This window comes from Cyanistes caeruleus, chromosome 1, assembly GCF_971803275.1.
Source record: "Cyanistes caeruleus chromosome 1, bCyaCae1.hap1.1, whole genome shotgun sequence".
NCBI lineage: Eukaryota > Metazoa > Chordata > Aves > Passeriformes > Paridae > Cyanistes > Cyanistes caeruleus.
Window position 1 is genome coordinate 132,121,162 of NC_141701.1, and position 24,346 is coordinate 132,145,507.

The 24,346-nt window shown below is 43.8% G+C and overlaps 1 protein-coding gene and 2 long non-coding RNA genes across 6 annotated transcripts in view; 1 reads left to right on the forward strand and 2 right to left on the reverse strand.

Moving 5' to 3' along the window:
* Window positions 1-841: 841 nt before the first annotated feature.
* On the reverse strand, window positions 842-4,103 carry LOC147655917 (uncharacterized). The gene is made up of 2 exons (XR_015278385.1): window positions 3,961-4,103; window positions 842-3,749 (listed from the first exon to the last, which is right to left on the reverse strand). It is a non-coding gene; the product is annotated as an uncharacterized LOC147655917 (long non-coding RNA).
* LOC147655918 (uncharacterized) lies at window positions 3,052-11,574 on the forward strand. The gene is made up of 4 exons (XR_015278384.1): window positions 3,052-3,194; window positions 3,804-3,895; window positions 9,334-9,411; window positions 9,853-11,574. It is a non-coding gene; the product is annotated as an uncharacterized LOC147655918 (long non-coding RNA).
* A 7,385-nt stretch (window positions 11,575-18,959) lies between these two features.
* RSU1 (Ras suppressor protein 1) overlaps window positions 18,960-24,346 on the reverse strand; it is a 103,092-nt gene continuing 97,705 nt past the window's right edge. For all 4 annotated transcript variants that reach the window (XM_086859082.1, XM_086859093.1, XM_086859101.1 and 1 more), the window contains one exon: window positions 18,960-19,431. In XM_086859082.1, the coding sequence (XP_086715208.1) occupies window positions 19,329-19,431 (103 nt within the window). In that variant the 3' untranslated portion in view covers window positions 18,960-19,328. The remainder of the gene's footprint in view (window positions 19,432-24,346) is intronic.

The following is a 24,346-nucleotide window of genomic DNA, read 5'->3' on the forward strand; positions in this document are numbered from 1 at the left end:
TCAGGAGGTTGATGGATGTGCAATAAGAATGGATAGATGGGAGTGGAAAACTCAAAATTAAAGTCCCCAGAGTGGCAAGATGCCCAAGAGATTTATTTTTTCTTCTGTCATCCCCTCAACTGAATTTCTTTTTTGTGCCTGATTATTGATTTCTGGAGCAGTTAATGGAGTAATTTACTTTGCAAGTTGCAATTACTTGTGATCATTCATTTTTCTTCCCATCTGTTCATTAGATAAAGCAGGAGACTGTTTGATCCCAAACAATCTTCCCCACAACAAAATGGCATACAGTGGACTTCGGTGTGATCCTGCAAGACTGCTGAGCTTTTGATCATTATGGTAGGCAACTGTATTTGGAATTTTGTGAAAGCTGGCCTTGCATTGTTAAAAAAGACATGTTTCGATATTATTCTGTAGGCCCAATCCATCACAAATTAGGAGTAACTCCACTGATGTAAATTGTAAACTGAGATGTTAACTATCTCACTAATGTGAGATCAGATTTGAGTCTGATATTTGCATCACATTCCTGGAATCTTATTTCAATTCTATTCGCCTGGTTTGCTAAAATCAGTTCACAGCAACAGAGTTGCAAATCACAGGGAGATACAATGAGCACTCTCCTTCCCAGGAGGGACTGATTATGCCTGCACAGTGAGGAAGGGACCAGGACATTCCTTGCAGCATTGTAGAGATACAAGCCTTGCAGAGGAACCATTGTGTATTTTTTCCAGCATAATGTATTGCCAATGCCATCATTAATAAGCTATCCTTTACTGGATGTAACTTTAGGTTTGTTATTTGTTATTTTATTTTCTGTTATGTTACTTGGGCATTTAACAATAATAACAAGTAAAGGATGCAGATCAGAGACAAAAATAGAAGTATTTACCCCCTCCCGAGATATGCATGTGTTCTTATGCAATTCATACATTTTCAGCTAGATTGTTTGTGTTCTTTCTATGTAGCATTAAAACCCTAGTGTGCAAAATTACTGCACGAATCCAAAATGCCTCAAGTGAGAAACAGAACACGACTGGCTGGAGAGCATGTCTGCCATCTGGGACAGAGATTTTCTGATCTCCAGGAGGAGAAAAATTCAGCTAGAATGTTGCTTTCATGCACTGAGACATTACACATATGTTTTCAATATGGATGGATACACATATGCCCATGCACATGCATGCACACAAATGTAAAACAGAAATGTGTATGCTTGTGTGAAATCAGAACAGAACAATAAAACCTATGATTATCACAATTCAGGAGCCTCATATTTTGTGGTTTTCTGCTTAAATGTAACCCAAAAGAGCAGGATAATATACACAATATTCCATGGAAATATTCTTGACTACTGGCATGCACTACTCTACTGAGCTAACTGATGGAGTGCCAAATGATGTTTGCACTTAACTGGAGCAGCTCTGCTGTCCTGGAAGGAGCCCTCGCTCCTGTGCTGCCACACAGTGAAGCTCACTGGACTTACAATGGAGTTTCATTGCTCTTTCTGGGAATGGAATTTACCCTGGAATCTCCTGCTTCATTAACTTTAAATCACTAATGCAAGTCTTTCAAAACCTTAAAGAGGCAAGAATCTTTTATGGATTTTAATGCCTGGGAGAGAAAATGAAATGAAGAATTTTCACTGAGTGTTCTGATAAACGCCACTTTTCCCTGCAGTGCTGGAGGGAATCAGAAAAGGATATCTGAGCAGAGAGCAGTGCCTCTGAGCAGAGTAAGACTGTTGTGAACCTGGGCTACAAAGGAAATGCCACTTCTGGAGAGCAGCATTTCCTGCCATAATGTTGAGAAAAACATGTTTAGGTATTATTTTGAGAATTAATTTTGAACCAGGCAAGATGCAGCACAGGGAGTGTGTCTGCAGGAGGAATCTTTGTATTTCAGCACAGGGCGCAATGCTGCAGCAAAAGTGAATGACGGCAACTCCAAGGCAGCTTTGAGCAAATTCATCAGACAACTTGTCTGGCAAGTGCTTATCCAACATTTGTCTCCCACCAGGTAGGGATATTAACGACTTTAAGCACAAACCAAATTTGTGCTGCCAACTTTTTGGCTTGGGTTCCTTTATTCGGGAAGCATGGCAAGCGGAAAGCAATACGCTGTTGTGCTGCCAAGCATGGACACTGTGGGATTCAGTCACCAGAGAGACTGAGTCTAAAGACTTGGAGTCAGTTTGCTTTTTTATGTATTTAATCATCCTCTTGGGTTTTATATCCTAGATATGTCTTCTTTACACTGGGTAGGCATTTATTTGGCATTTAACATATATCTTTTATTAGGTTTCTGTTCTTAACTATATCCCAATCACACCTCCCCACTCAACCTATTACAGTTTTTTCTTTTTAAAGTGCTAATAAATAGCTAGTCTGAAGCAAGCAAGTGGATATCTCAGTGACAGCATCACATCTGGGTTTCCCTTCCTCTTGGTGTATTCACTGGGCAGGTAAAAATACAGTTTGGTTTTCTATTTTCCAGTCAAAATAAACTGCCTCACCTCTGTGGTTTGAGCATGTCATGTTAGAATAATCTCCTTCATCTGTGCAGTTTCATCTGTGCAGCTTCAGATGAGGGGCACAAAGGACAAACTGAGCTGCTCTTGCTGTTTCTTTTGCAGGGTTCTCTTTCACTTGTGCAGAGGTGAGATCTCAGTGCAGAGGATGCTGCTGCCAGAGGACTGTGAGGGGATGGCAAATGCAAAACCATCCCTAGAATTCAAGTCACTTGGAAGATTCATGTGCCTCCACTCCAGACAATCACACCTGCTGTGTTCCTGTTTATTCCTGTTTAGGTGTTTGTGCCATGTTTCCAGAGTGAGAACACTGAATATCAGTGGGCCCATAGACACTATCCTGGAGTCAGGTCTTTATTCCCTACAAATGCATCCTCTTTGTGCTGTTTTGTCTTCAGCTGTATGAAAATGCAAATTAACTAATTTCTAATTGCTTTAAGGCAGTCTGTAGGACTGTTAAAAATACAGATAAAAGCTGTTCTTTGAAAACCTGCAGACGAATCTGTCACTTGCTCCCACAGCCTTTTCCAGTGGCCACCTGCTCAGGGCAGAGGGTGCAGCCTCTTTCCTCACCAAGGGGCATCCACAGTGCTAGCAGAGAGCAACAGAGAAAGAAGTCTTTTTCCTGATGAGGACACAATTGCAAGGTGATAGCAACTCTCAGGTAAAGTAAATTCTGCAATGGAGGTGCTCCACTCTGCAAAAAGGCATGTGCTTTCCAAGCTCCACATGAGAAGTGGAATAGAGAGCAAAAGTCTGTGGCTGATCTTGCTGAATGGGACAGATGGAAACCCTTGCCAAAAATAGCTTTGCAAGAAGTAGAACACATGGTAAATTGCATTAATTTTAATAATTGCTTTTTATGCTTTGATAAAAACTGGCAAAGACCTAAAGGATCCTCTACCCAAGGTAATTAGCATAGTTCTCCTTGACTGCTCCCCTTTAAAGAGAATGCTGTTTTGAGGCTCTCATGGCTCACAAAATCAAGAAGGATGAGGCTGCCCACTTGTGCCAGGAAAGCAGAGTGCTCAGTAGTATGTGGGACCCACCAAAAAAACAGATTAGCTGCTGATATATCAAGTAGCTTGAGGCCATTAAAGCAGCCTTGAGTCTGCAGCCTGGCAACATCCAGCATCTCTCTGGCCACAGGGTCTTGCAGAATCACACTCTGAAGGTGAGCAGATCCACAGTCTTTAAAAAATTCAGCAACCACCTTTTTCTGAAAGAAAGAGCAAATTTTAATTTTTTAATCTTTTTTTTGTTTTGTTTTCAGGAGACACAGGATTTCCTAACTGATGTAGGAGAAAGGGAACAAGCACCTCCATTGCCCCCTGCAAACAGGATTTTTGGCTACCATAGTGCCAGGTAGAACTGCCCATTTGTCACATGAAAAGGAATGGGAAGAGCATGCCTGCTCTACTGCATCTTACCCCAATCACTGGTCAAGATTTAGGGATGCTTGACTTGAAAAGAAATTTTCATATCTAAGTAATCTCCTCCGGCAATGGTGCTGGATGCAGTGTCAGCACCAGCACCCCATTCACTCCAGACATCTCACCAGCTTATCCCAAGTGGTTTAGTCTTCTGCCCAGCTGCCACTTATACCAAAACACAGAGCTCCAGCTGCTGGCAGTGTCCAGGCCAGTGACACAATTATCTTCTAATTGATGTTGCTAATACATGGCATCTGCTGTTCAAACAGCTCTGAAATAACATTTAATTACCCGGGGGGTTTTGGTGCCACCAAAGCCTGTGTCTCTGCCCAGTGCTCAGGAACATGATTGTAACATTTTTAGCTACTTTACACTGCACTTCTTGAAATGGATTTCTCGGTCTCTTCTGAGCTGAGCTCCTTCAGGATACTCCCTCACAGGGAGCTCTGTTTATCTCAGCTCTCCGGGTCAGGAAGAAAACTCTAAAGCTCGTTAGGATTTTGTTCCTTGTGTTTATTAGGATGTTATAAAAGACTTGACAGGCCATCTCCAGACCCTTTTGCATAAGTTCAACCCACCATGGTATGGCTCACTTTGGCTCTGAAGGCACAAAATGGCCCCAAACTACACAGTTTCTTTATCTTTATACTTATTCTTAGTGAATTAACAATAGACATTTGTATTATTTTTCTTAATGACCCAATGACCCATCACCTGTGGCATTTTCTATCCAGTCACCTACTATTACCCAAAAACCTCTAGAAGAAGAAGATGAAGAAGAAAGGAAAAGAGACAACACCCTAAATCCTGCATCTTGTCTTCTGCTCTCTAAAGTTTGTACTCTAAACTAACTTTTTTACCCAGTGACTTAAGAAAACTTTCTAACCTACACACACTTTAAGTTCTTCTATTTAACTTTAACAATTGTTTTCATGTAACACCATGAAAACATGCCCATAAATTTAATGTTATATGAAATTCAGTGTTTTCTTGGATGTCAGAGCGTGGTATCAGAGACAAGGGCACACACTGTGCCTCAGATTCCAACAATGATGTGTTTCTTACTCAGGTGCTATACATGTTTGTATGAATTCAATGTATTCACTTTTACAGCTAAAAAGTGTGCTTGTCAGCCCAGATCAGAGCCAGCCCAAGATACAGTCACAAACCTGTCAGAGTCAGGTGTGCAAGAGTACAGTGTCTAGGAGCAGTGTTTGTTTCTATTAGATTAAGGAAGCTCACTGGAACTGCAGTTTTGGCCCCAAAAGAGCACTCTGGGACTGCAGCTGAATGGGGTTGATTTTCTTCTTCCTGCCAAGGCCAAGCTCAGTCAAAGAGGCAGGATTTGTGCCACAAGAGAGCAGCCTGGGCAGCTCTGAGTGTGTGATAGAAATGCATAAATACAGAAATATAAATGTATCTGCTTGCAACTAATGCCCCAAAAGGGCACTTGAGCTAAATGTTGGTTGCTTGGGAGTGAGATTTGGATGTGCTAAGCACTGATTGTTCAAAGTCCTTGGGCAGATAGGCTGAAAACTCCTTTTAATTCAGGTCTTCTCCAGCCACAGGGATTATAGAAGAGAGCAAACTCATTCTGGTGCATGAGGCCTGCTTCCTCACGTGCAGCATGGTTTGGCTTTTTCCTTCCCAAGCCAGAAGCAAGCACATAAGCAGGAGCTCAGCAGGACCAGAGGGATGCTGTGGCCCAGGTGGGACACAGCTGCTGGCTGGCAGGTTTGTGCTGCAGAGCTCAGAGCAGGGATGGCACCAGAAGCAAGAGCTTCTGCATGCTGCTGCACCCCCAAATGCATCCCTGCCTTCCCATGCCCCCCCTGCACCCCAAGGATCTGGTCCTTGAGCATGTGTGTGCACATTGTGCTGCTGATTCTATTTGTATCCAGTATTTTTTTAAAGCTCAGTGATTTAGACTGACAAATAAATTCTGATTTCCTAATATGTTTTCTTCACATCTTTGCTGTGTTTTTCCATAAGAATTATTCTGTTCAGCAGCTTGGGAAAAAAACAATCAACAGCTAGAAGGTATATTCAACTTCAGGATTTTGCAGAGAATGATGATGCCTCTTCTTTTATTTTTATTTTTTTTCCTCTGAACAATGTATTTGTCTCTGTGTTTCCTCCACTGGCCCTATCCTGTAGCTCTGTGTTTAACCTGATATTCTGTCACCACTCCTGTTTCTGTTGATGTGTTTCTGTGAGGTTGGCCTGTCATGCTGATATTTTGCTCCTGCTTTTTTCCTGCTGCACTCTTGTTCAGCAGCCTCCTCACAGAGCACCTCCAAGGCTGCAAGTGCTCAGTGAAGCCCTCTTCAAACACAGCCCTGAGCTGAGAAACACCGTGAGAGGGGCACAGAACTGGGGAGAAGTGGACATACCTGAGCAAGCACCACAAAAGGGATGAGGTATTCTGGAGCTGTCATTTGACTGCATCACAGGCAGGAGATGAGGACAAATTTTTGACTTTTCTGCAAACCTGTGGGTTTTGACTGTAACTGAAGATGAATGTCTCAGTGTGTCAAGAGATGAGAAATCTTAGAAACACCAACAGAATACCAAAAGTGCTGCAAGGAAACAGAGCTGATTCAGTTTCTTGCCTTACTTAGTAATCAAAGAAGTTGCTTTTGATAGCTTGCTCTTGAAAAGGGCTTTGTCATTTTTCTTCCAGAAATTAGCAGAATAAATTCCAGAATTTATTTGAACTACTGTCAGGATGCCAAAGCTATGCAGGGAGTGGGACAACTGTAAAAACTGTATTTTAGGACTGATTAGGGGAGACCAAGCCCCCAGCTTTGTCATGGTTTAATCAGAGCCATCAGCCTGTGCTCATAAATCCCATAAATACAGAAATCTAGCTAGGCACTGGTGGGATTTTTGAAGACTGCCCAAGAAAGTGCTGTTACGCCCATACTGGTTGAGTTGAACAGGTTTGAGTGATGGCAGACAAGTCATTCTATAGTGGATAATTAAAAGCATTACATACTGGTATAGAAGGAGTTTGCATGATGAGTGAGCTTTGCTATCTGGGAGCTATTTCCAGAATGATGGATACAAAGTTATCTGAGCATGCTAGACAGAAAATTCTCTTTTTAATCCATTATATGAATAGGCTAGATTGTTTTTAGAGATGGTGCCTAAATTTCTGTTTAGAGCCAAGTTTCTGTACTCTACAGAGGGACAGATTTTACCTGTAAGAGCAGCATGGATGTAGACTTTCTGTTTAGGAGGAAAGATCCAGAAACAAAGCACTGCTTTGTGCTTAATCCCATTCAAAGATTCTTCACAGTCATCCAGGTCTTGTGGTCAGTTCAAAAAGGGAAGAGGGGGAAGAAGAAAGACCAAGACCTGCCTGGTAGAAGGCTCTCTGCTGATAGGGCTTGGCTGCAGAAGGAAAGCCTGTTTGTTACCAGTATAAAAAGTTAATAGAAATTTCCTCTGGACCTGAGTGCTGACAGTGCCCAACACTCATGAGAGAACTAAAATTTTCCATATGCTAAAAGTCATAATGCATAATGTGGTTGTCTATTTTTCTGCAAAAAAAGAGAGAGGCCAAGCTGCAGAGAACTGAACAAATCCAGGTCCAAACCTTCCTTTCTTCAAATGTTCTAATTGTGCTGCTCTGACCTCTGCTCCCTGGTTTATCTGCTAACCTCTGCTCTGAAAAATTACTCACATTGTTTCTGAACTGCACCCACCCACCGCAGCCCAGCTCGTTTCCTGTGTGCACCCCACTGGTAACCCCAGGAATGGAGTGGCAGGCCACAGCTGAGTTTGCTTACAACTTATTTGCATTTCCTATAGCCCATCTGCATGCACAGAAGGGGAAGTCACTTCCCAGGCTGCCTGCAAGGGGCATTGTGACTGATGGAAAGAAGAATACGAGACCCGTACCAGAATACCAAATCTCAGATTAAAGCATTTTGTACTACAGAAGCAGTTTAACATACTTTGCCCAGAGGAAAGTTCACAAGAAGTCTGCCAGGTTTTGGAATCATGAGGGACATGCTCTGTGAAATTAAGGGCAGAGCTTTGCCACCTTTCCAGACACCTACATAAGAGCCCTGGCTTTCAGAAATGTGGGAATACTGATTTTTGCCACAGCCCTTGGATAGAGAGGAGGTCATTTCAAGGAGCCCTCAGTGCCCAGTCCTTGCAGAGGCAGCAGGCAGGGCACCCACTGGGACAGGCTGTCCCTCTGCCTCTGCCCCTGTGCCCTGCACAGGGCACCAACTCCCTGAAAGTTTTTTTCTCTTCATGGTATTTTACAAGTCCAATCAGATGCATCCACTTTCATCCACTCCCTTCAGAAGTTTGAGCCTTTACCCTGGGTTTACTAAACCCATTATTTTTGGGGTGGTACCATCTGACTCCTAAGCCAGGCTGAGGAGCAGCCAGTTCTTCAGGTATCTCAGTGATGTGGTGAGTTCAGCCTTGAAGGCTGATGAGCCTTCTTGCTGGCTGAAACACTGAAATGGAAAATACTGACTGAATGAGACTTACTCTGAACAGAACATGAGCATTTTCTACTCAATCACACTTGAAATTTTTGATCATTGGTGCTACAGGTTGCAGACATTTCTTCCATCCTCCTGGAACAGCCACCACACAACTTGTGAGGTGAGGAGGAGGAAGGTAGGAAGCCCTATCAGCTAAAAAAGCTAAGGCATGAGGCAGAGCAAATGTGCTTTGGGTTTCATCAGCAGTTTTGCACCCAAATTAGGCCTGACGGCTGTTACCTGGACAATGGTCTTGCAGGATGCCATGAGTCACTCTTCAACCTAAATTCTGTGTAACCCTTATTAGCAGAGTGAGCTCCTGCAGTGGCTGCTGACATCTGCTTCAGTCTCCCGTAGTGCCACACTGTGTTCCAGCAAACTGAGGCACTGCAAAACCCTGAAGACAGGAGTTGCAATCTCTGTGAAAATGTTTAGCATTTGGGCCCGATTTTATTTTCCTTCCTGGTAGGAAATGTCTGCCATGGCACCTGTAACCAGAAGAGCAGGTCTGAGTGAAAAAGGGTATTTTTTTTTCTTCTTTTATAGGGTCAATAAAGAAAAATTACATTAAACAAAGAGAAGGTAGGAAAAAAAGCTGATTTGAAATGAGTAATAGATATGTGGTCTTCCTAAAAAAAATCCCACAGGAACTGATTATCTCAGTTTGCAAGTAGTTTAAGGCAAAATGCAAAACAGTGATGAGGCTGGGCCTAACCATCACTTTATAGGGGGATTATTCATATTGTTTCATAGGACGTGGTGAATTACTAAAAAGCTGTCTCCTTTGTGTCTGTGTTGCAATTACTCCCAATTACTGTCACTCACTCTTCTAAGGGATTTCTCACTGCTGTGTTTGCAGGGGCAGTATCCTCTTGCTGCTGTCCTGGGAATGCTGGGTCTTGGAGCAGGGCTGGGCCACTGGACAAGCTTTGCACAGGTGGGAATGTTTGAAGAGGGGTTGGCCCCATCTCCTCACATTGCTATCACCCCATGCTTCTGGCCCCTCTTTTGTTTTCCCTGAGCCTAATTACAGCCCTGTCCTTTCATTCCCCACACCAGGGGCCCAGTCAAATGTAGGGAAGGAGCCTCAGGAGAGCGGTGAGAGGTGCTGAATCCTCCACTATGTGTGCTCACACCTAATCCTGGCCAGGACTGAATTGTCCATCCCAGAAAAGTCTCTGCATTTATGAGAGGGAGCAGGCTCTGCAGCAGTTCTCCTGGCTTGGGGTGGGCTCCCCAGTGCCATCTCCTAATCACCTCCTCCTGTCACACATTTTTCCTCCCCTCCCCTGTTGTTGGCTTGAGGAAGCTGGCTGATTTCAATACCATCAAAAAATTGGCTTGAGACTCATCTAATTATTCACCCTATTTCTTCCAGTGTCCAAAACCCATGGGAAGGGGGGAAAGGAGAAGGTTGAGACCAGCTTTCCTCTGTCATTGTTACAATGCACCTCCCTGAAGACTCATGCTCACAGGGTGTGAAGACTTTTATGTCTTGTGGTACACCACAAGTGGCTCCTGCCACTGAGTCCTCTCCCTCTGAGCCAAGCCCAGGTGCCTGCACCCTGGGGATGGCAGCAGCCCTACTTGCTGGCTTTGAAGCTCACTTGCCATGGCAGAGGCAGACACAGCCCTGTGCCTGGCTCCAGGGCCCCTGCACCCCCTCCTTGTCATGGTGGCAACCTCTTGTGCCAGTGACATCCCAGTGCTGGCATCACCTTGGCTAGGCAGGGCTTCTCAGGAAGCAGTAGTGCACCATGGAACTGCAAATAACTACTGTGGAAATGCAGCTTTATTTTTTGTTTTCATCTGTATCTGATGTATTCTAACTGAAAACAAGAGCCATGCTTTGGAAAGGAAACAAAACTCAGTCTTCTCTACACTTTTCATCTTTTTCTTCAAAAGTCCAGATCCTCGTTCTCTGGACACTCTGCTTAGTTTTGGAAAGATTTGGGCATTGGTGAGACAGAAGCATTTTGACTCATCTTTCCCTCATAGATTCAGACTTTTATCACGACTCTCTTATTAATGTCAATAAAACAGCAAACCCCAAGTGTTTGCCATTACTGTGGGATTGTTCTGCACTTACCAATGTGGCTTCTCTCGTAAGCACTATTTCTAAGAAAAAAGTGGCATTGACTCACCAGAGAGACCCATGTGCAGGTCCTGAGGACCTTGGAGCAGCACCTTCCTGCACTGAGAGACGTTGGGTTCGATGCTGCCCACTGCCTGCTGTGCATTTATTTTTGCAGTATTTGCCTCTTACCTTTCATTTTCCAGAGGGCTTGTGAGCTTCACGAGCACCCAACAAATCCCAGGGCTCTTCTTGCTGCCCTTGCAATCCCTACTCCAAAGCAAACCTTCCTCCCTCCACTTGTCACCCTGAAAAGTCCTCACCACCTGCTAAGCTTTCCCTCCCTCTAGCACCCTACAACGTCGAGTGTGTTCATCAACCTGCACCTCCACTCTTGCTCTGCCCAGCATCCTCTGGTCTCACTTCTGCTTTGTAAGCTCCCAGGGTAGAGCCAGGCTGGGATGTCCAGTGGTGCTTGTTTGCAGTGACACCTCATAGGTATTCAGGCTGCTCTCCTCCTTGCTGATGAGCCTCATCTACAGAGTTTTCCTGCATAAAAAACTGCACATGTCAGAGGGGAAAGACAAATGACGATAGCAATAATGTAGAAGAACATCCTCTGAACATCTGAGAGGGCTGAATCATGAACCACTTTTATCAAGGCGTACAAGAGGCACTTAAATATTAGCTGCTGCTTATAAATAATACTGGTATGTTAAATACACATTTTCACTGTTTTATAAAGCGAGTGATCTCTATTTGCTTTCAACTGGAAATCATAAAGTAAAAATCAATGAGCTTAGATCAAGCTTGTATGATGGCCCTTGAAGAGCCAACTGACTCTATAAAAGTGACTGTTTTCTAACGAAGATATAATTAATTGGATTGAGTTGGCAAAGTTTAAGTGCCTTGTCATATTTTGACTGCTATGCTGTGCTTATTGATTTTATAGAACACCCTGTAGATAAATGCAATGATTAATTTCATAGTTGGTTTACAAGAACAGTAAACTTCTATGCAAAACTTGATACAGGCTGTTCTGTTTTTTAATAACCAGCTGTACCTGGAAGAATCATGAGTCTAGCTGTGGAGCTACACCAGGTGGCCTGGCCTTCCCTGGTTTCTTATTTACGCCAAAGAAATTCCATTTTTCTCCCAAACCCATGGGGTTTGTAATTTCAAGGGCTTCAGAGAGAGTATTTTTCAATGTTTATTACTTGGGTATTTCTGTTTGCTTGCTAAAATAAGGAATGGTAAGTTTTATTTCGTGTTTCCTGGTGTGCAAAGCCATCAACCACAGGTCCAAAACCCAGGCCCAGATCCTGAACCCGTTTCTGTCAGTTCTTGCCTCGGGAAAGGGAAGGTGGCTCCAGGCTCCTGGGGAGCCCTTGGTGCCTGGGGGTCCCTCTGCACCTCCCTGCTCTGCCCCAGCTGTCCCCCCAGCTGGGGGCTCTCCTGGGGAGAGGCGCAGAGGAGCATCCCTGCCCTCAAATCCAGCCACCAAAACCATCCTCAAATCCAGCCACCAAAACCATCCTCAAATCCAGCCACCAAAACCATCCTCAAATCCAGCCACCAAAACCATCCTCAAGTCCAGCCACCAAAACCATCCTCAAATCCAGCCACCAAAACCATCCTCAAACCCAGCCACCAAAACCATCCTCAAGTCCAGCCACCAAAACCATCCTCAAGTCCAGCCACCAAAACCATCCTCAAGTCCAGCCACCAAAACCATCCTCAAATCCAGCCACCAAAACCATCCTCAAATCCAGCCACCAAAACCATCCTCAAGTCCAGCCACCAAAACCATCCTCAAACCCAGCCACCAAAACCATCCTCAAAGCCAGCCACGGCCAGGCCAGCCGGGGGTTCTGGCTGCCCCAGATGGGGCAAGCCAGGGCTGTGATCCCCTTCGCACACCGCAGCGGGGCTCGGCTCGCTGCGCCGTCCTTGGAGCTGTTTTCCCCGAGGCTTTGGGCTTATTTTTAGCCATAGCTACAGCAGTCGGTGCCACATGGCTGCCTCTGAATTATTTGGTTGCTTAATTGGAGGAGTTGATGTAAAAGCAAAGTGAGGGGAAAGGAAATACCAGCAGCCTCCCTGGGGACACCCTGCCAAGCCTGGGGGTGACAGTCGTGCTCACTGTCTCGGCATGTTTTTGTACCGGCAGCTCGGGGGACGAAAAGGATTTCAGGCCCGAGTTTTAGCTCTCCTCTCCGGCTGTATTCTTGCCCCCACTGCTGGCCCAGGAGGAAAGCACATCCCGAGTGCTGCCGGGCATCCCCCGGCTGCGCGGCCGCCTCGGAGACGCTGGGAGCCGGACCCCAGGCGCACACGGTATCTGCAAGGTACCGGCATTGAAATCAGAGCTTTGATTTTTGTGCTTGCCCTCAGAGCGGATTAGTATTGAATGTCTGATCCACAAGGTTTCTAATGAGTCTCTGGGTATAAACTGGCAGAGCAGAAATCTTCTGAGTAGCCTAAGCTTGCCCAGAAATGAAAACAGGGAAGTCCCGTAGTACAGTCTGGATGGAAACTGCTAAAATCATATCCCAGGAACTATCCATGCACTGCATTCCTCCAAATCAGTGCTCTCTTCCATTCCAAACACAGATTCTCATTTCTGTGTGACGTTGGGAAATCACGTGTGCCAGGCATGTTCGAGCAGCTCCCTAAAATAAAGTATCTGGATGGATATGAAAGCAAAGAAGTGGCTGAGGATGCTCAAGCCAGACCACCAATAACACGGCTTCTAAACCCCATTGCTGTGGGGGGGGAGCTGACAAGATAAACCAGTTCTCCATGCCACTGCTGCCACATCCTAAACTACACAGTTGGAGGGCAAACAACATCCAGTATTAATTTAAAATCCACTCTCCTACACAGAGTCTGAGCCACCCACAGCCCGGCACGACTCCAGTGTTGCCCCCTCTCCAGCAGTGCTCTGTGCTGCAGGTCGAGCCTCAGACCAGCTCTTTGGCTCTGCTCCCCTCTGGCTGCTGCTTGCCAAGGCCCTGCTGAGCTGAGCCCCACAAGTGGCCCCTTCCTAGCCCCACCAGGACTTCTGCAGCACTTAGTTCCTGGGCAGTGGTGCTGACCGAGCTTGGCGTGGCTCCCCTGGGCGCTGGGTTTCACTGAGGATGGCAAGGCCATCCCCAGGGCAGGAGGTGTCCCTGCTCCTCAGGCTCTGCCTGGCAATAGCTTCCTTCCCAGTCACTGGGAACTATGCTGCCGGCAGCCTGCAATTCCCCTGCTGGCAAAGCAAGGATTAGCAAAACCATGAGGAGCACAGCATCAGCCAGGCTCGGGTACAGGACAAGACTGCCCAGGAACCTGCAGGATGGCCACCCTGGGAGAGGGCACCCCATTTAGAAGATTAGTGAAACAGTGGGGGTATTCAGTGCTTGCAAAGCACCATCTGCAGGCATGCATCACCCCAGGCTGGAGGTGCAGCTTGTCCCCGTGCCAGCACCCAGCTGGACACAGCCATGCTCCCCACTCCTGCTCACGTTGGGGGCTGGCCCAGCAGCAGGCCATTTGAAACATTACCTTGAGTAACTGGGGTATCAGGAAAATTGTGAATGTACATTCAGCCTGGGGCTCATCACCGCTTGGCTGAGCACTGGCTGTACGTTCAGGGCTGCCAGTGGCACAGGAGCAGGGCAGAGCAGCAGAGAGGCTCTCGCCAGCAGCAAGGGAGCCAAGGTGAGGATCGAGTGCCCTGGAAAAGCCACTTTCCCCAGTGCTTTGCCCCCAGTTCCACCTTGCTGCTAAAGCTGCCTCTGAACACGTCCATCAAGCTGCAGGGGTGACTCCTGTGACTGGTACTCGCGCAATTGCCGTGCTTCTTGATCTAAAAATATGGTTAAAATTTTGCTCTTGAGACACGTTGTAAAAATGTCACTTTTCAGGGCTTTCTCACAGCAGGGATATGGTTCCTTGTGAGCTGTAACTCAGCTCCTGCTCCGGGGGGGACTGGAGTGGCAGCACCTGCCTGAGGCACTCACAGGTGAGCTGGAAGGGGAAGCAGGAGCTCAGCTGCACCAATGGCAGCAGCTTTGGCAGCAGTGCTGGATGGAAATCAACCACAAAGATTTATAAATCACTGCTCTTTACAGGCAAATTACTTCCCCTTAGGTAAGAGGAAACTAAGTACCCAGGAGGGGAAGAAAGTCTAACTTTTGGGAGGTTATCATGGTTTTCATCCCAGAACACCTGCCAGCCCTGGTGTCAGTGCAAGGTAACCAACACATGGCATGAATCTGAGAGTATAAAAGATGTGTCATTACAAGAAGGAGTAGGAGGAAAATAAAGCAAGTTGACAGCTCACATCCTGTGCCATAATCCTAGAAATCGTTAATATTTACAAAATTAACAACTAATATAACCGATGACAATCTCACTCCTCCTTGGTTGTCATGAGGATATTAACAGTTACCACCCGCTACAAACTGGAAATATTCCCCGTCTCTGGAGCTCCTGCTGCTCAGCAAGCGTGGGGATGGCACAGACTTGGCCTCCCAGCTTTCCTACCAGCCCCAAGCCATGAGCCAGTGTGGAACACCCAAGCACTGCTGGAGCTGGAAGTGCCTCCGCACTCTGACCTCACTCTGCTTCCTGGGAGCAGAGGGTCAGCCAGAACAGGAGGAAGATTTTTCACTCCCCAGCTCCTCCAGAAGCCCAGGATCCAGCCCCATGCAGTGATGGCGGGGAGAGCCCCGAGCAGGAGGATGGGGAATACAGCCAGTGCTGCAGGGAGGAGAGGTGAGGACCACACCAGCTTGGATCATACCTTGGAACAATCTGCCAGCTCAGGAGAAACTCCCACACTGCTGCTGTGATTTGCCAGCTGTAAGGATGGAAGCTAATTGATAAACAGATGCTATTGTCATTTCCTTAACATGAAAGACCTGACTAAAACCAAAATAAAGGTGCTTGAACACCAGTGACTCCATAGGAAACTTATTCCCAGACTAGCAATCATAAAAAGGTGAAACTTTAAAATCACAGTTGCTGTTACTTATTTTTGAAGTAAGAAAGAGAGTAAGAGTAGTGCTCAGTTTCTCATACCTGAGATTTTTTTTTTTTTTGTAATTGTTACCTGTCCATCAAGAGGACTGCAGGAGGCAATACAGGGTTGACACTGTTAAGTACAAGAAAATTGTGGATGGTGCCTCCACAAGCAAGTTTTCTGGTTTCATCTTGCTCTATCCTTAGCAAGTAACATTAGTTCCCCAGGCCACTCTTTGCACAGGCACAGCATGTCAGTTTTATGGTAATTTTAAAAGGTTTCCTCTGTCAGGTTGTATAGTACACAAAAAATTTGCCATACTCTTTCCAGTTCACCATATGCAAAATCAAAACAGAGAATTACCAGCATAACTATTTTCAAAGAGCTCCCAGGTACAGGAAAGCAGTAAAATACCAAATTTTCTCTTCACAGGAATGATTTTTCTCCCCTGGAAGAGGCATGCTTTTGGCTGCATGAGAGGGTGGCCCAAAGAGGCAACCTGAACAAGTGACCATGAATGAATGAATGAATGAATGGATGGCAAAGACACCCTCTTCAAGGCAACCTGAGATCAGGGATCCCATTTTCAATTGGGCCAGTGAAACAATACTGATCAGTGGAGCAAAGAGCAGCTTTCCTAGGGCTGGCACAGCACAGGTGCTCACCTAGGTGCAGCAACCAAGGACTCATTGGAAGGGGCCTCAGTTTGATGGATCCTCTGGAGAAATGACCATGGGGACCATCATGAGCTGCACTGCTCATTAAGTGGTTCACTACAATAAGATACAGCAACTCCTTTCCTTGAGTACTATGGGGAAATAAATGTGACCCAGTAAAATATAACATTGTTTTTAAATATTAAAAAAGGAATGACCTTAGAGAACAGATACATAAAACCATCATACTCACATTAAAACTGTTGTGTAGTTTGCTCTAAGAAGCTGGCACATTTTTAGAAACACTAAAACCTTAGCACATCCCAGATAGTTTGCATTTCTTTCCCTTGTCTTTTATTCTGTCCTGCACCTCTGAAGAGCATTCCTTTACAAGCCATTTTGTTTTCTGTTTGTAAAGCTTTATGCATTTCATGTTTTCATCATCTTCTGAGATCATTATCTTATTTTTTCATCTTTCTTTTCAAGAAACTTCTTTCCCCCTCCCCCCCATCTGCCACCATCTTTGGTAAAGTACTTCTCCCTTTAGGATTTCTTTTATCCTTCTCATCTTTATGCCTTTCACTTACTCTTCCCCAGGCCCTTCATTCCTGCTTTTGCTTGTCAAAACTGTGTTTCTTCCTCCTTCATGAGGAAAGAAGTGGGAAGGTTCGGTGGATTTTTTTGCTATGAGCACATAAGAGCGCTCCAATCAATACTTTGCAATCCTGCAGAGGAGAGCTTGCATGACTCTTTCAACACTTTCAAAATTTGCAACTGCAGTTAATGAAAGTCTGACTAATGCTTGAAAACCATAAACTTATTTTAAAGCAGTGCTGTAGCTTCCCACCAATAACATCATCAGGCCTTCCCCAACAAGCTTTAAATTTTACATTAGAGACACTACTCCATGCTTTCAAACACTTGTAGCCCTGTAGCAACTTATTTTTGCCTAAACCCCGGACCACAGAGTGGATGGACACAGTCTCAGACACCACCTGAACCTTCAGCTCTGGCTGGATTTCTGTTCAAACCAAAGGAAAGCTGTATTGTCACCCCACTCACAGAAAGCCATGCCTGTGTGTACCCAGGGAAATTTTGGGAGACTGGTGAATCCACTTCATCGGGAAGTGAGTATATGTAGAAAGTCTCCAAGTCTCTAAGCAGCTATCTGGTATCTGTCAGGAGAGCAGTGGTGCAGCCCTGAGGAAGTGCCTCCTCCAGGGCACTGGGGTAGCATTCAGTGCCAGGGAAGGATCCAGTCTCTTCACCCCTTCCTGATAGATGTGCCCTTGCTATTTATTTTGTTCCAAAACCAATTTGCAGTAGTAGTTTGGGGATCTTCTGACATTTCATTGACATTTCTTCAGGACTTTTTGTAGCATGATTATTATTGTCAGTAGGCCCTCTCACATGTTAATACCTACACCACATTTAATTGTGTGTATTCCAGATGGGGCACAGTATTTGCTGTGAATTCTTAACATGCATCCAACCTAGCACCTTCATGGGCCTGTTTCAGTTGGACCTGTTTCCTAAGCAGATCACTTAAGAGATCTGGAAAATCCTCTGCAGAGCTTGCAACAGACAGAATTGACTGTTCCTGACAAGTCTACCATTTTTACTGTTCTCCATCTGCCTACCAAGACTGCCTCATTCTTCTGAAGTACTGAAGACCACTTAAAGTGTGTCTAAAGCTTGATGCCAACTTCCTAGCTCTGCTTGCCAATTCAAAAAAATCTGTTGCAAAATATATGTCAATACATTTATTCCCAGACTAAGGCAACCATGTTACCTAAATGCGGGGCAATCCTAAATGCGCTCGAGAGGCTGGTGCTGATAACAGAAACCTCAGATCGGCTGTTGCAGAAGGCACCACTTCTAGCACAAGATATTATTTAAAACCTTTTCTTTTCCCACTGAACACAACAGGCCTGTCTCAGCAGGCTGGACATGCTTCCCAGCTTGCTGTCCGGATGGGACAGCAGCCGACACTCGGCAATGTATGTTCATACTCGGGTATGAAATTCATTAAATTGGAAATCAAAGGCAGGAAGGTCTTGACACAAGCGATCCAGGTATGGATATCTGTTCTTGTTCCTTGAGTTCTCTTGTTGGCTTCTGCTCTCCTGAGAGTAAAATTGTTTGGGAAACACTGTCTGTAGATTTCAGGTTTTTCTTCTCCATTGGTAAAACCTGAAACTATTTGAGCCGTTAAACCATTTGCGGCTTCAGAGCTTGGTTGTGGTGCCAGCTCTGTATAGATAAATATAGAACCTGTGGCATTTTCAAAAGCCATTTGGAATAGCTCTTCAGTATAAGCACTTTAAGCAGAGATTAAACACATTATTTGGGTTTTCTGCCCAAAGAAAAAAAAATCACTTGAAAAATTGGCAGAAGTACAAGTTTCTTCAAATGACAAAGTTCTCTTCCCCAAACTGAGTCTGGCAATTGGCAGCTCTCTACAAAGACAATTTTTTTCCCCCCTCTCTCCCCTTCCCTACTCCTTGATTTCAAAATAACCTTCAAGGCAAAAAGAGCAGTCCACAGCAACATAAAAACAGAAAAAGAAACTGATTAAAGTGTTTCACTCCTTGAACAGAATGCTCTGCATTTTAACTAACTTGGATCAGATAAAATGCTACCACATTCCTAGAGAAGAAATCAACATATTACAGGAAACTGGACACATAGATTCCTCAGGGAATTTTCTATTCAGAAGTCCTACTGAAGAAACTAAACAACAGTACAAATAAAGAGCTTTATTAAAATCACTTGGAATATCATATGAAATTTAATATCGTATAATATAAGTGCAAATTCCCCTATATTAACAGGATGTGACACATGTGAAGGGAGGACATTAATATACACATAAATAGAAAAGCTAAAATACGTTTGACAGTGATATATTAAATGGCTACATAAATGTGACCATAGTTAGGAGCATATGTAATTTTGTTTCCCTCTAGCAGTATCTTCTAAAGAATTATACATAGTAAATTGCATTTAATTCTAATCCCTGCTTTCTTATACGTAGTAAGAGATGTGTAGAAATATTGTAGGCACAAGCAAAAGCAATGCAACAGATGTAAAACAGAGACAGAGCCAGGCACTTATTTGTTCTTGGCTGCCAGAGGTTTACGGCTGATCTTCTTTGACTTGTCATTGTTCTTCTTTGGAGGTTCAGGGTTCGCCTGCATGTGTCTGCCATAAAGACTGTAAGGAAAGGAGAAAAAAAAAATTGTGATACAACCATTAAACACAGACTTTTAGTCTGCAGCACATTAAACAATGCATCTAGTTAGCTACTAGAAATAAACTTTTTACTAGAAATAATAATTAAAAAAAAGGTCTTTATTTTTTCTGAACACACTGAATTTTCTAACATTTGGTTTTTTGCGACTTTTCGGGGGAGTAACATCAGGGAAGAGAAGGCTTTTGGAGCAGTGAAGGAGCAATCAGTTTTGCCTTTAGAAACTAGCAACCTTTATTCTGCAGTTATGGGATTAAGGCTTGGAAGTCTGCAAGGATGTGTATTCAAGTAGACAATGACAAAAATTGGGTTGAACTGGAGAGATAGAGTGCCTGCTTAGAGCAAAGTGAGCATCATCCCTAACCAGAAAACCCAGGGGCTTGATAATGTGACAGAGAGCAATGGTGTCACCGCCGCCTTTGCTGCTCACACATGATTGATAGCACTGGGACAGATACCAACACATCAATGCCACATTAGTAGGTACCACTGATTAAATGTTGACAAAGTATCCTACAATTAAGATGGCTGGCATTCACTGTGAAGCTAAATGGACTACATGGCTGAGAGGATCTTGCTAAATAGCACATAGTAATTAATAGATAATTTATGAGTAATCCTGATTAGAATAAATTAAAAACCTACCAAAAATACACACAGCTCAAACTTAACTTCCCTTATTGACATGAAGTGCTTTTTGAAGATACACTTTGTGGGTTTTGGTTTGGGTGATTTTCTTCATAGTGTCTGGTATGGGGCTGTGGTTTGGATTTGCAGTGAAATGCAAATCCAAATGTTGATAATGAGGGATATTTTAGTTACTGATAAGCAGGGCATGCACAGAGCCAAGGCCTTTTCTGCTCCTCACCCCACCAGTGAGAGGGCTGGGAGTGCACAAGTTGTTGGGAAGAGATGCAGTCATGACAGATGACCCCAGCTGACCCAAGGCATATCCCAGACCATACCACATCCTGCTCATCAGAGAAAGCTGGGAGAAGAAGGAAGGGGGGATGTTCGGAGTCATGATGTTTGTCTTCCCAAGTCACACATATGATCTTGGAGGTCTTTTCCAACATTTGTGATTCTGTGACTCTATTCTATTTACTGTTCTAATTCTCTGTCAGAAGACTAAAAGCTACCACCTGATCTGAGCTTTATGTTGCTGTATCTGGAAGATACCTCGACCCTGGCATTCTTGGACTGTAGAATGGGATTAGAGCTTCTTGAAGGGTAGGGTGGAGAGGCAGCACTTGCTTTCACCTTCTCAACAGCTGAAGTTTTACATCATGCTGCTAAGCAGGCTGCTGTCAAGGTGTACTGTAGCCAAACAGCCTTGCTCAAGGAAAATACAACTGTAAACTATGACATTACTTCACCTTACTGAAATTTTATGTGAGCCATCACCTACTGTCAACAAGGAATCAGGTGGCATTTCCTGATGAAAGCAGAGAGCCCTGACCCTCTGCAATAACTACATGTTTGATATTAGCTACAGTACACATATTTTCCTTTTATTTCCTAAGAGATAGAGCTCCACCAGCACAAGGCTGTATTTTATCCAAGCACACAGTATGTGTATTAATCAAATATAAATCCTAAATAACTCCTGTTTTGGAAGGTGTTAAGTGAGTTGAGTAGGGGAGTCTATGGAAGGAGATGGTTCAGTATCATGAAAAGCTATTACTGTAGAAGAGCACAGAAGTGACATTCAAGGAGGTTGTCCTCTTAAAAACTGACCCAGGATAGAAGAAGTCATGGAACAAGCAGTATCTTGTTCTGAATGATGTGCAGTGCAGCATTTGAACCACTATCAGCAGTAATTTTGTAACTCTTAGAAGATAACACTAGTCAGGTAAATACAAAATTAACCTTCAAGCTGGTTTTTGGCTTTTTAAAACTCCCTATCTTGGACTTTAGGCACTGATTAACAGAGAATCCAGAGATTCACTGTATCTAAGCACAAAAATCCTTTGTGGCTAGGAACAGAAGTCCCCTATCACTGTCCCGTGTTCCACATCCTTCTGCCCCACAGCTCCTTTGCCCTGTTAGTGCCAACCCAAGAGGACTGAGACAGCTTAAGTGGTTGTCAAGTGTTACATACCCTCCTTTTGCTCAAGTTGATTTAGGCTCCCCTTTTTTGCTTTGAAAACTTTATGTAAGTTTTCCTCTCCAGTGATCCTTTTGGCATTCATTCTGCCTCTCTTTTCCTCCTTTCTCAGAGCAAATGTTCAAGCATGTGGACTGTCAGATCTCAGATTAGTGAACTTTCCTGAAGAAAAAGGGTGTGGTGGGAATTCTACTGACTACACAGATGCTTTCAAAATGCAGAAAACCTAAATACTGACAATTTTGAATTAACTTCAGAGTTCTGGTAAAGTCTACTTGGGCAGTGCCTTTTGACTATGAAAAGAGGTCCAGAAGCCGCTGTGTGCATTAAGCAGTAAAATTACCAATTGACCCGTGGATTTTTTGTATTTTTTGATATTTGCTCCTTACAATATTCAGTGCTATTGGAGTTCCAGCAATTCCTTTTCCCCCATGCAAATACTACATATGTACATCAGTTCAAGGCATCTACAGCACTTTCACATTCTTTTTACCTATTTTCATGTCCAACCACTTCTATCAGCATGAGCACCAAAGTTTCATCCAGTAAAGTAATTACTGTGTTTGAAATAAGAAAATAAAATATATCTACTTAAGTTTCCCTGGCAAAATGAGCAGGAGTTTCAATGCACATTGCTGTCCCAACTGAAGATGAGTGCTTTACAATCTTTTATGTAGTCTGCTAGTCAAAGAGCAAGGATCAGATGTATTTTGATTATACAAGCCTTCACACACAGGGTCTCTTCTCTCTTCTGTCTGCATACATCAAATATGAGGAGACATATGGTGTCACAACAATATTTAAATACAATAATGACTGTGATAATGCCTCTGGGGCAGAATTTGTCTTCTGTTACTCCAGAGAAAAGAGAATTCAGAATTCTCAATGAACTTCTAGTACAACAACAGACACCACTTTTATAGTTCCCAGGGGTATAAAAAAGGCAAAATTAAAACACTAATGGGGCTTATCTGCACAAAGAAGCAATTATCTAACTTCCACAAGAACCTATAGCTCTTTAGTTTTAATATATGTGAAGTTTGCATAAAATCTTTAATAATTTCACTACTTACTGGAAAGACACAGAAACAGCTGTAGCCAAGCTGTACAAACTAGGCACATGCTCCTGTTCTGTATGAACACAGAGTCAGATGTGTTAGGCAGAGACACTTGCACTTCATTCTCAGCAGCAGAGGTCAGCTGAAGACATGCACACAGACAGTTCTGCTGCTCAGCTGACGGATGGTGATGTGCTAGAGGACGGCACCTTGACATAGCTGTTTGCATGATGAGACCCTTAGCCAAGGCAGATTGTCTCCATAAACACACAAAAGAATTTTGACGCAGACTGTGGCTATGGTTTCAAGGCAGATTTGTGAGATAAGTGCTGATAGCACATTCATGGCAGTGCCTTCCCACTAGATATTTTCACCTGTTCACAGTGCTGGCACAGCTCTAAGCAGGACACTACACACAGCTTGAAGGCTAAAACCTCTGCTGAAGGACAAAATCTGGAGTGCAAACAAATGTTTGAGATGTCTGCAGTTTGCAATAACAATCAGAAGCTGGTTGCTATAACCACAGTTCACAAACTGCAGAATCTGTACATTTAGCAACCACAGTATTGTAGGCAGATTTCTCATTACATTAAAATTATAGGGGAGATAACATGCAAGACTGAAAGGGCAGAAAGCCCTCAGATGGAGACTCTGAGAAGCCTTCTTTCCTTGTATGTATTTTTAAGAGTATCTTTCAAGAAAAAAATGTTTCTTTGTACGCAGATGTAAATATACACAAATTCTTCCTGCATTCTCTACCTGCCCCACTGGAAGTAACAAACGACAGCAGCATGGCTGATGCAGCAGCAAAACTAACAACATCAAGTGAGAAAGATGCTCATTAAACTTCATCATTCTGTCTACTTTAATGATGCTTTTACTTAATAAAAATTCCCTAAGTAGTTGCAAGGATATTAGGCAAGGTCTCTGGTTATGTATCAGGGGTCTAAGCTGTCACTAGCAAGCATGCAGTTCAGGAGAGGCATTCCCAAGAGGAGAGAGTGAATACAGCTTTCTTGTAATAAATTCAGAGAGAATCAATAACCCAGCTTGCCACATTACTTAACCATTTAGGAAAGTAGGTGATCCTTCTAAATTAAACCACAAATTGCTAAATGTTGCAATTTACAGCATAAGATCAGGCATGGAACCTTGTAACTTGAAAGCATATAGTCTTGCTACCAAAATCTCTGAACTTAAAAACATAACCACAGCTAAAATTCTTAAATTCATAAAGGTCAAAAGAGTCACTTTGAAAACAAATTCAGCACAACTACCTCCAATTTTTCTCTCTTGTACAAAATGCTCACTAGCCTAGGTCATGTACCTCACTAGGGGTACATGCTCCCAAAGATAAGAGAGAACTTGTGTAAGCTAGGGAACTAGTGCAAAGTGTTTGATGTACACATTGATTTTTTTGAGTTTAAGCATTTTGAAAGAGAATTTCAAGACTGAGCCATGAGAAATACACTGTTCTCACTTTATATCTGTAACAGATCTACAGGGAGTATGAGTATGCAGTATAGAAAGGACCACACAGTTAAATATGGTCCTGGAGAGATGCTACCTCCAGCTATGTACTGTAATCAGGGAAACAAAGGTGAAACATTCCAGCTCTGCTTGATTTTTCAAAAGCTGAAGTTCAGGGTCAGGAAGATAATTAGGGCTCAGAATAAGCCTCAAAGTGGGTATTCACAGTAACCTCAACAGAAC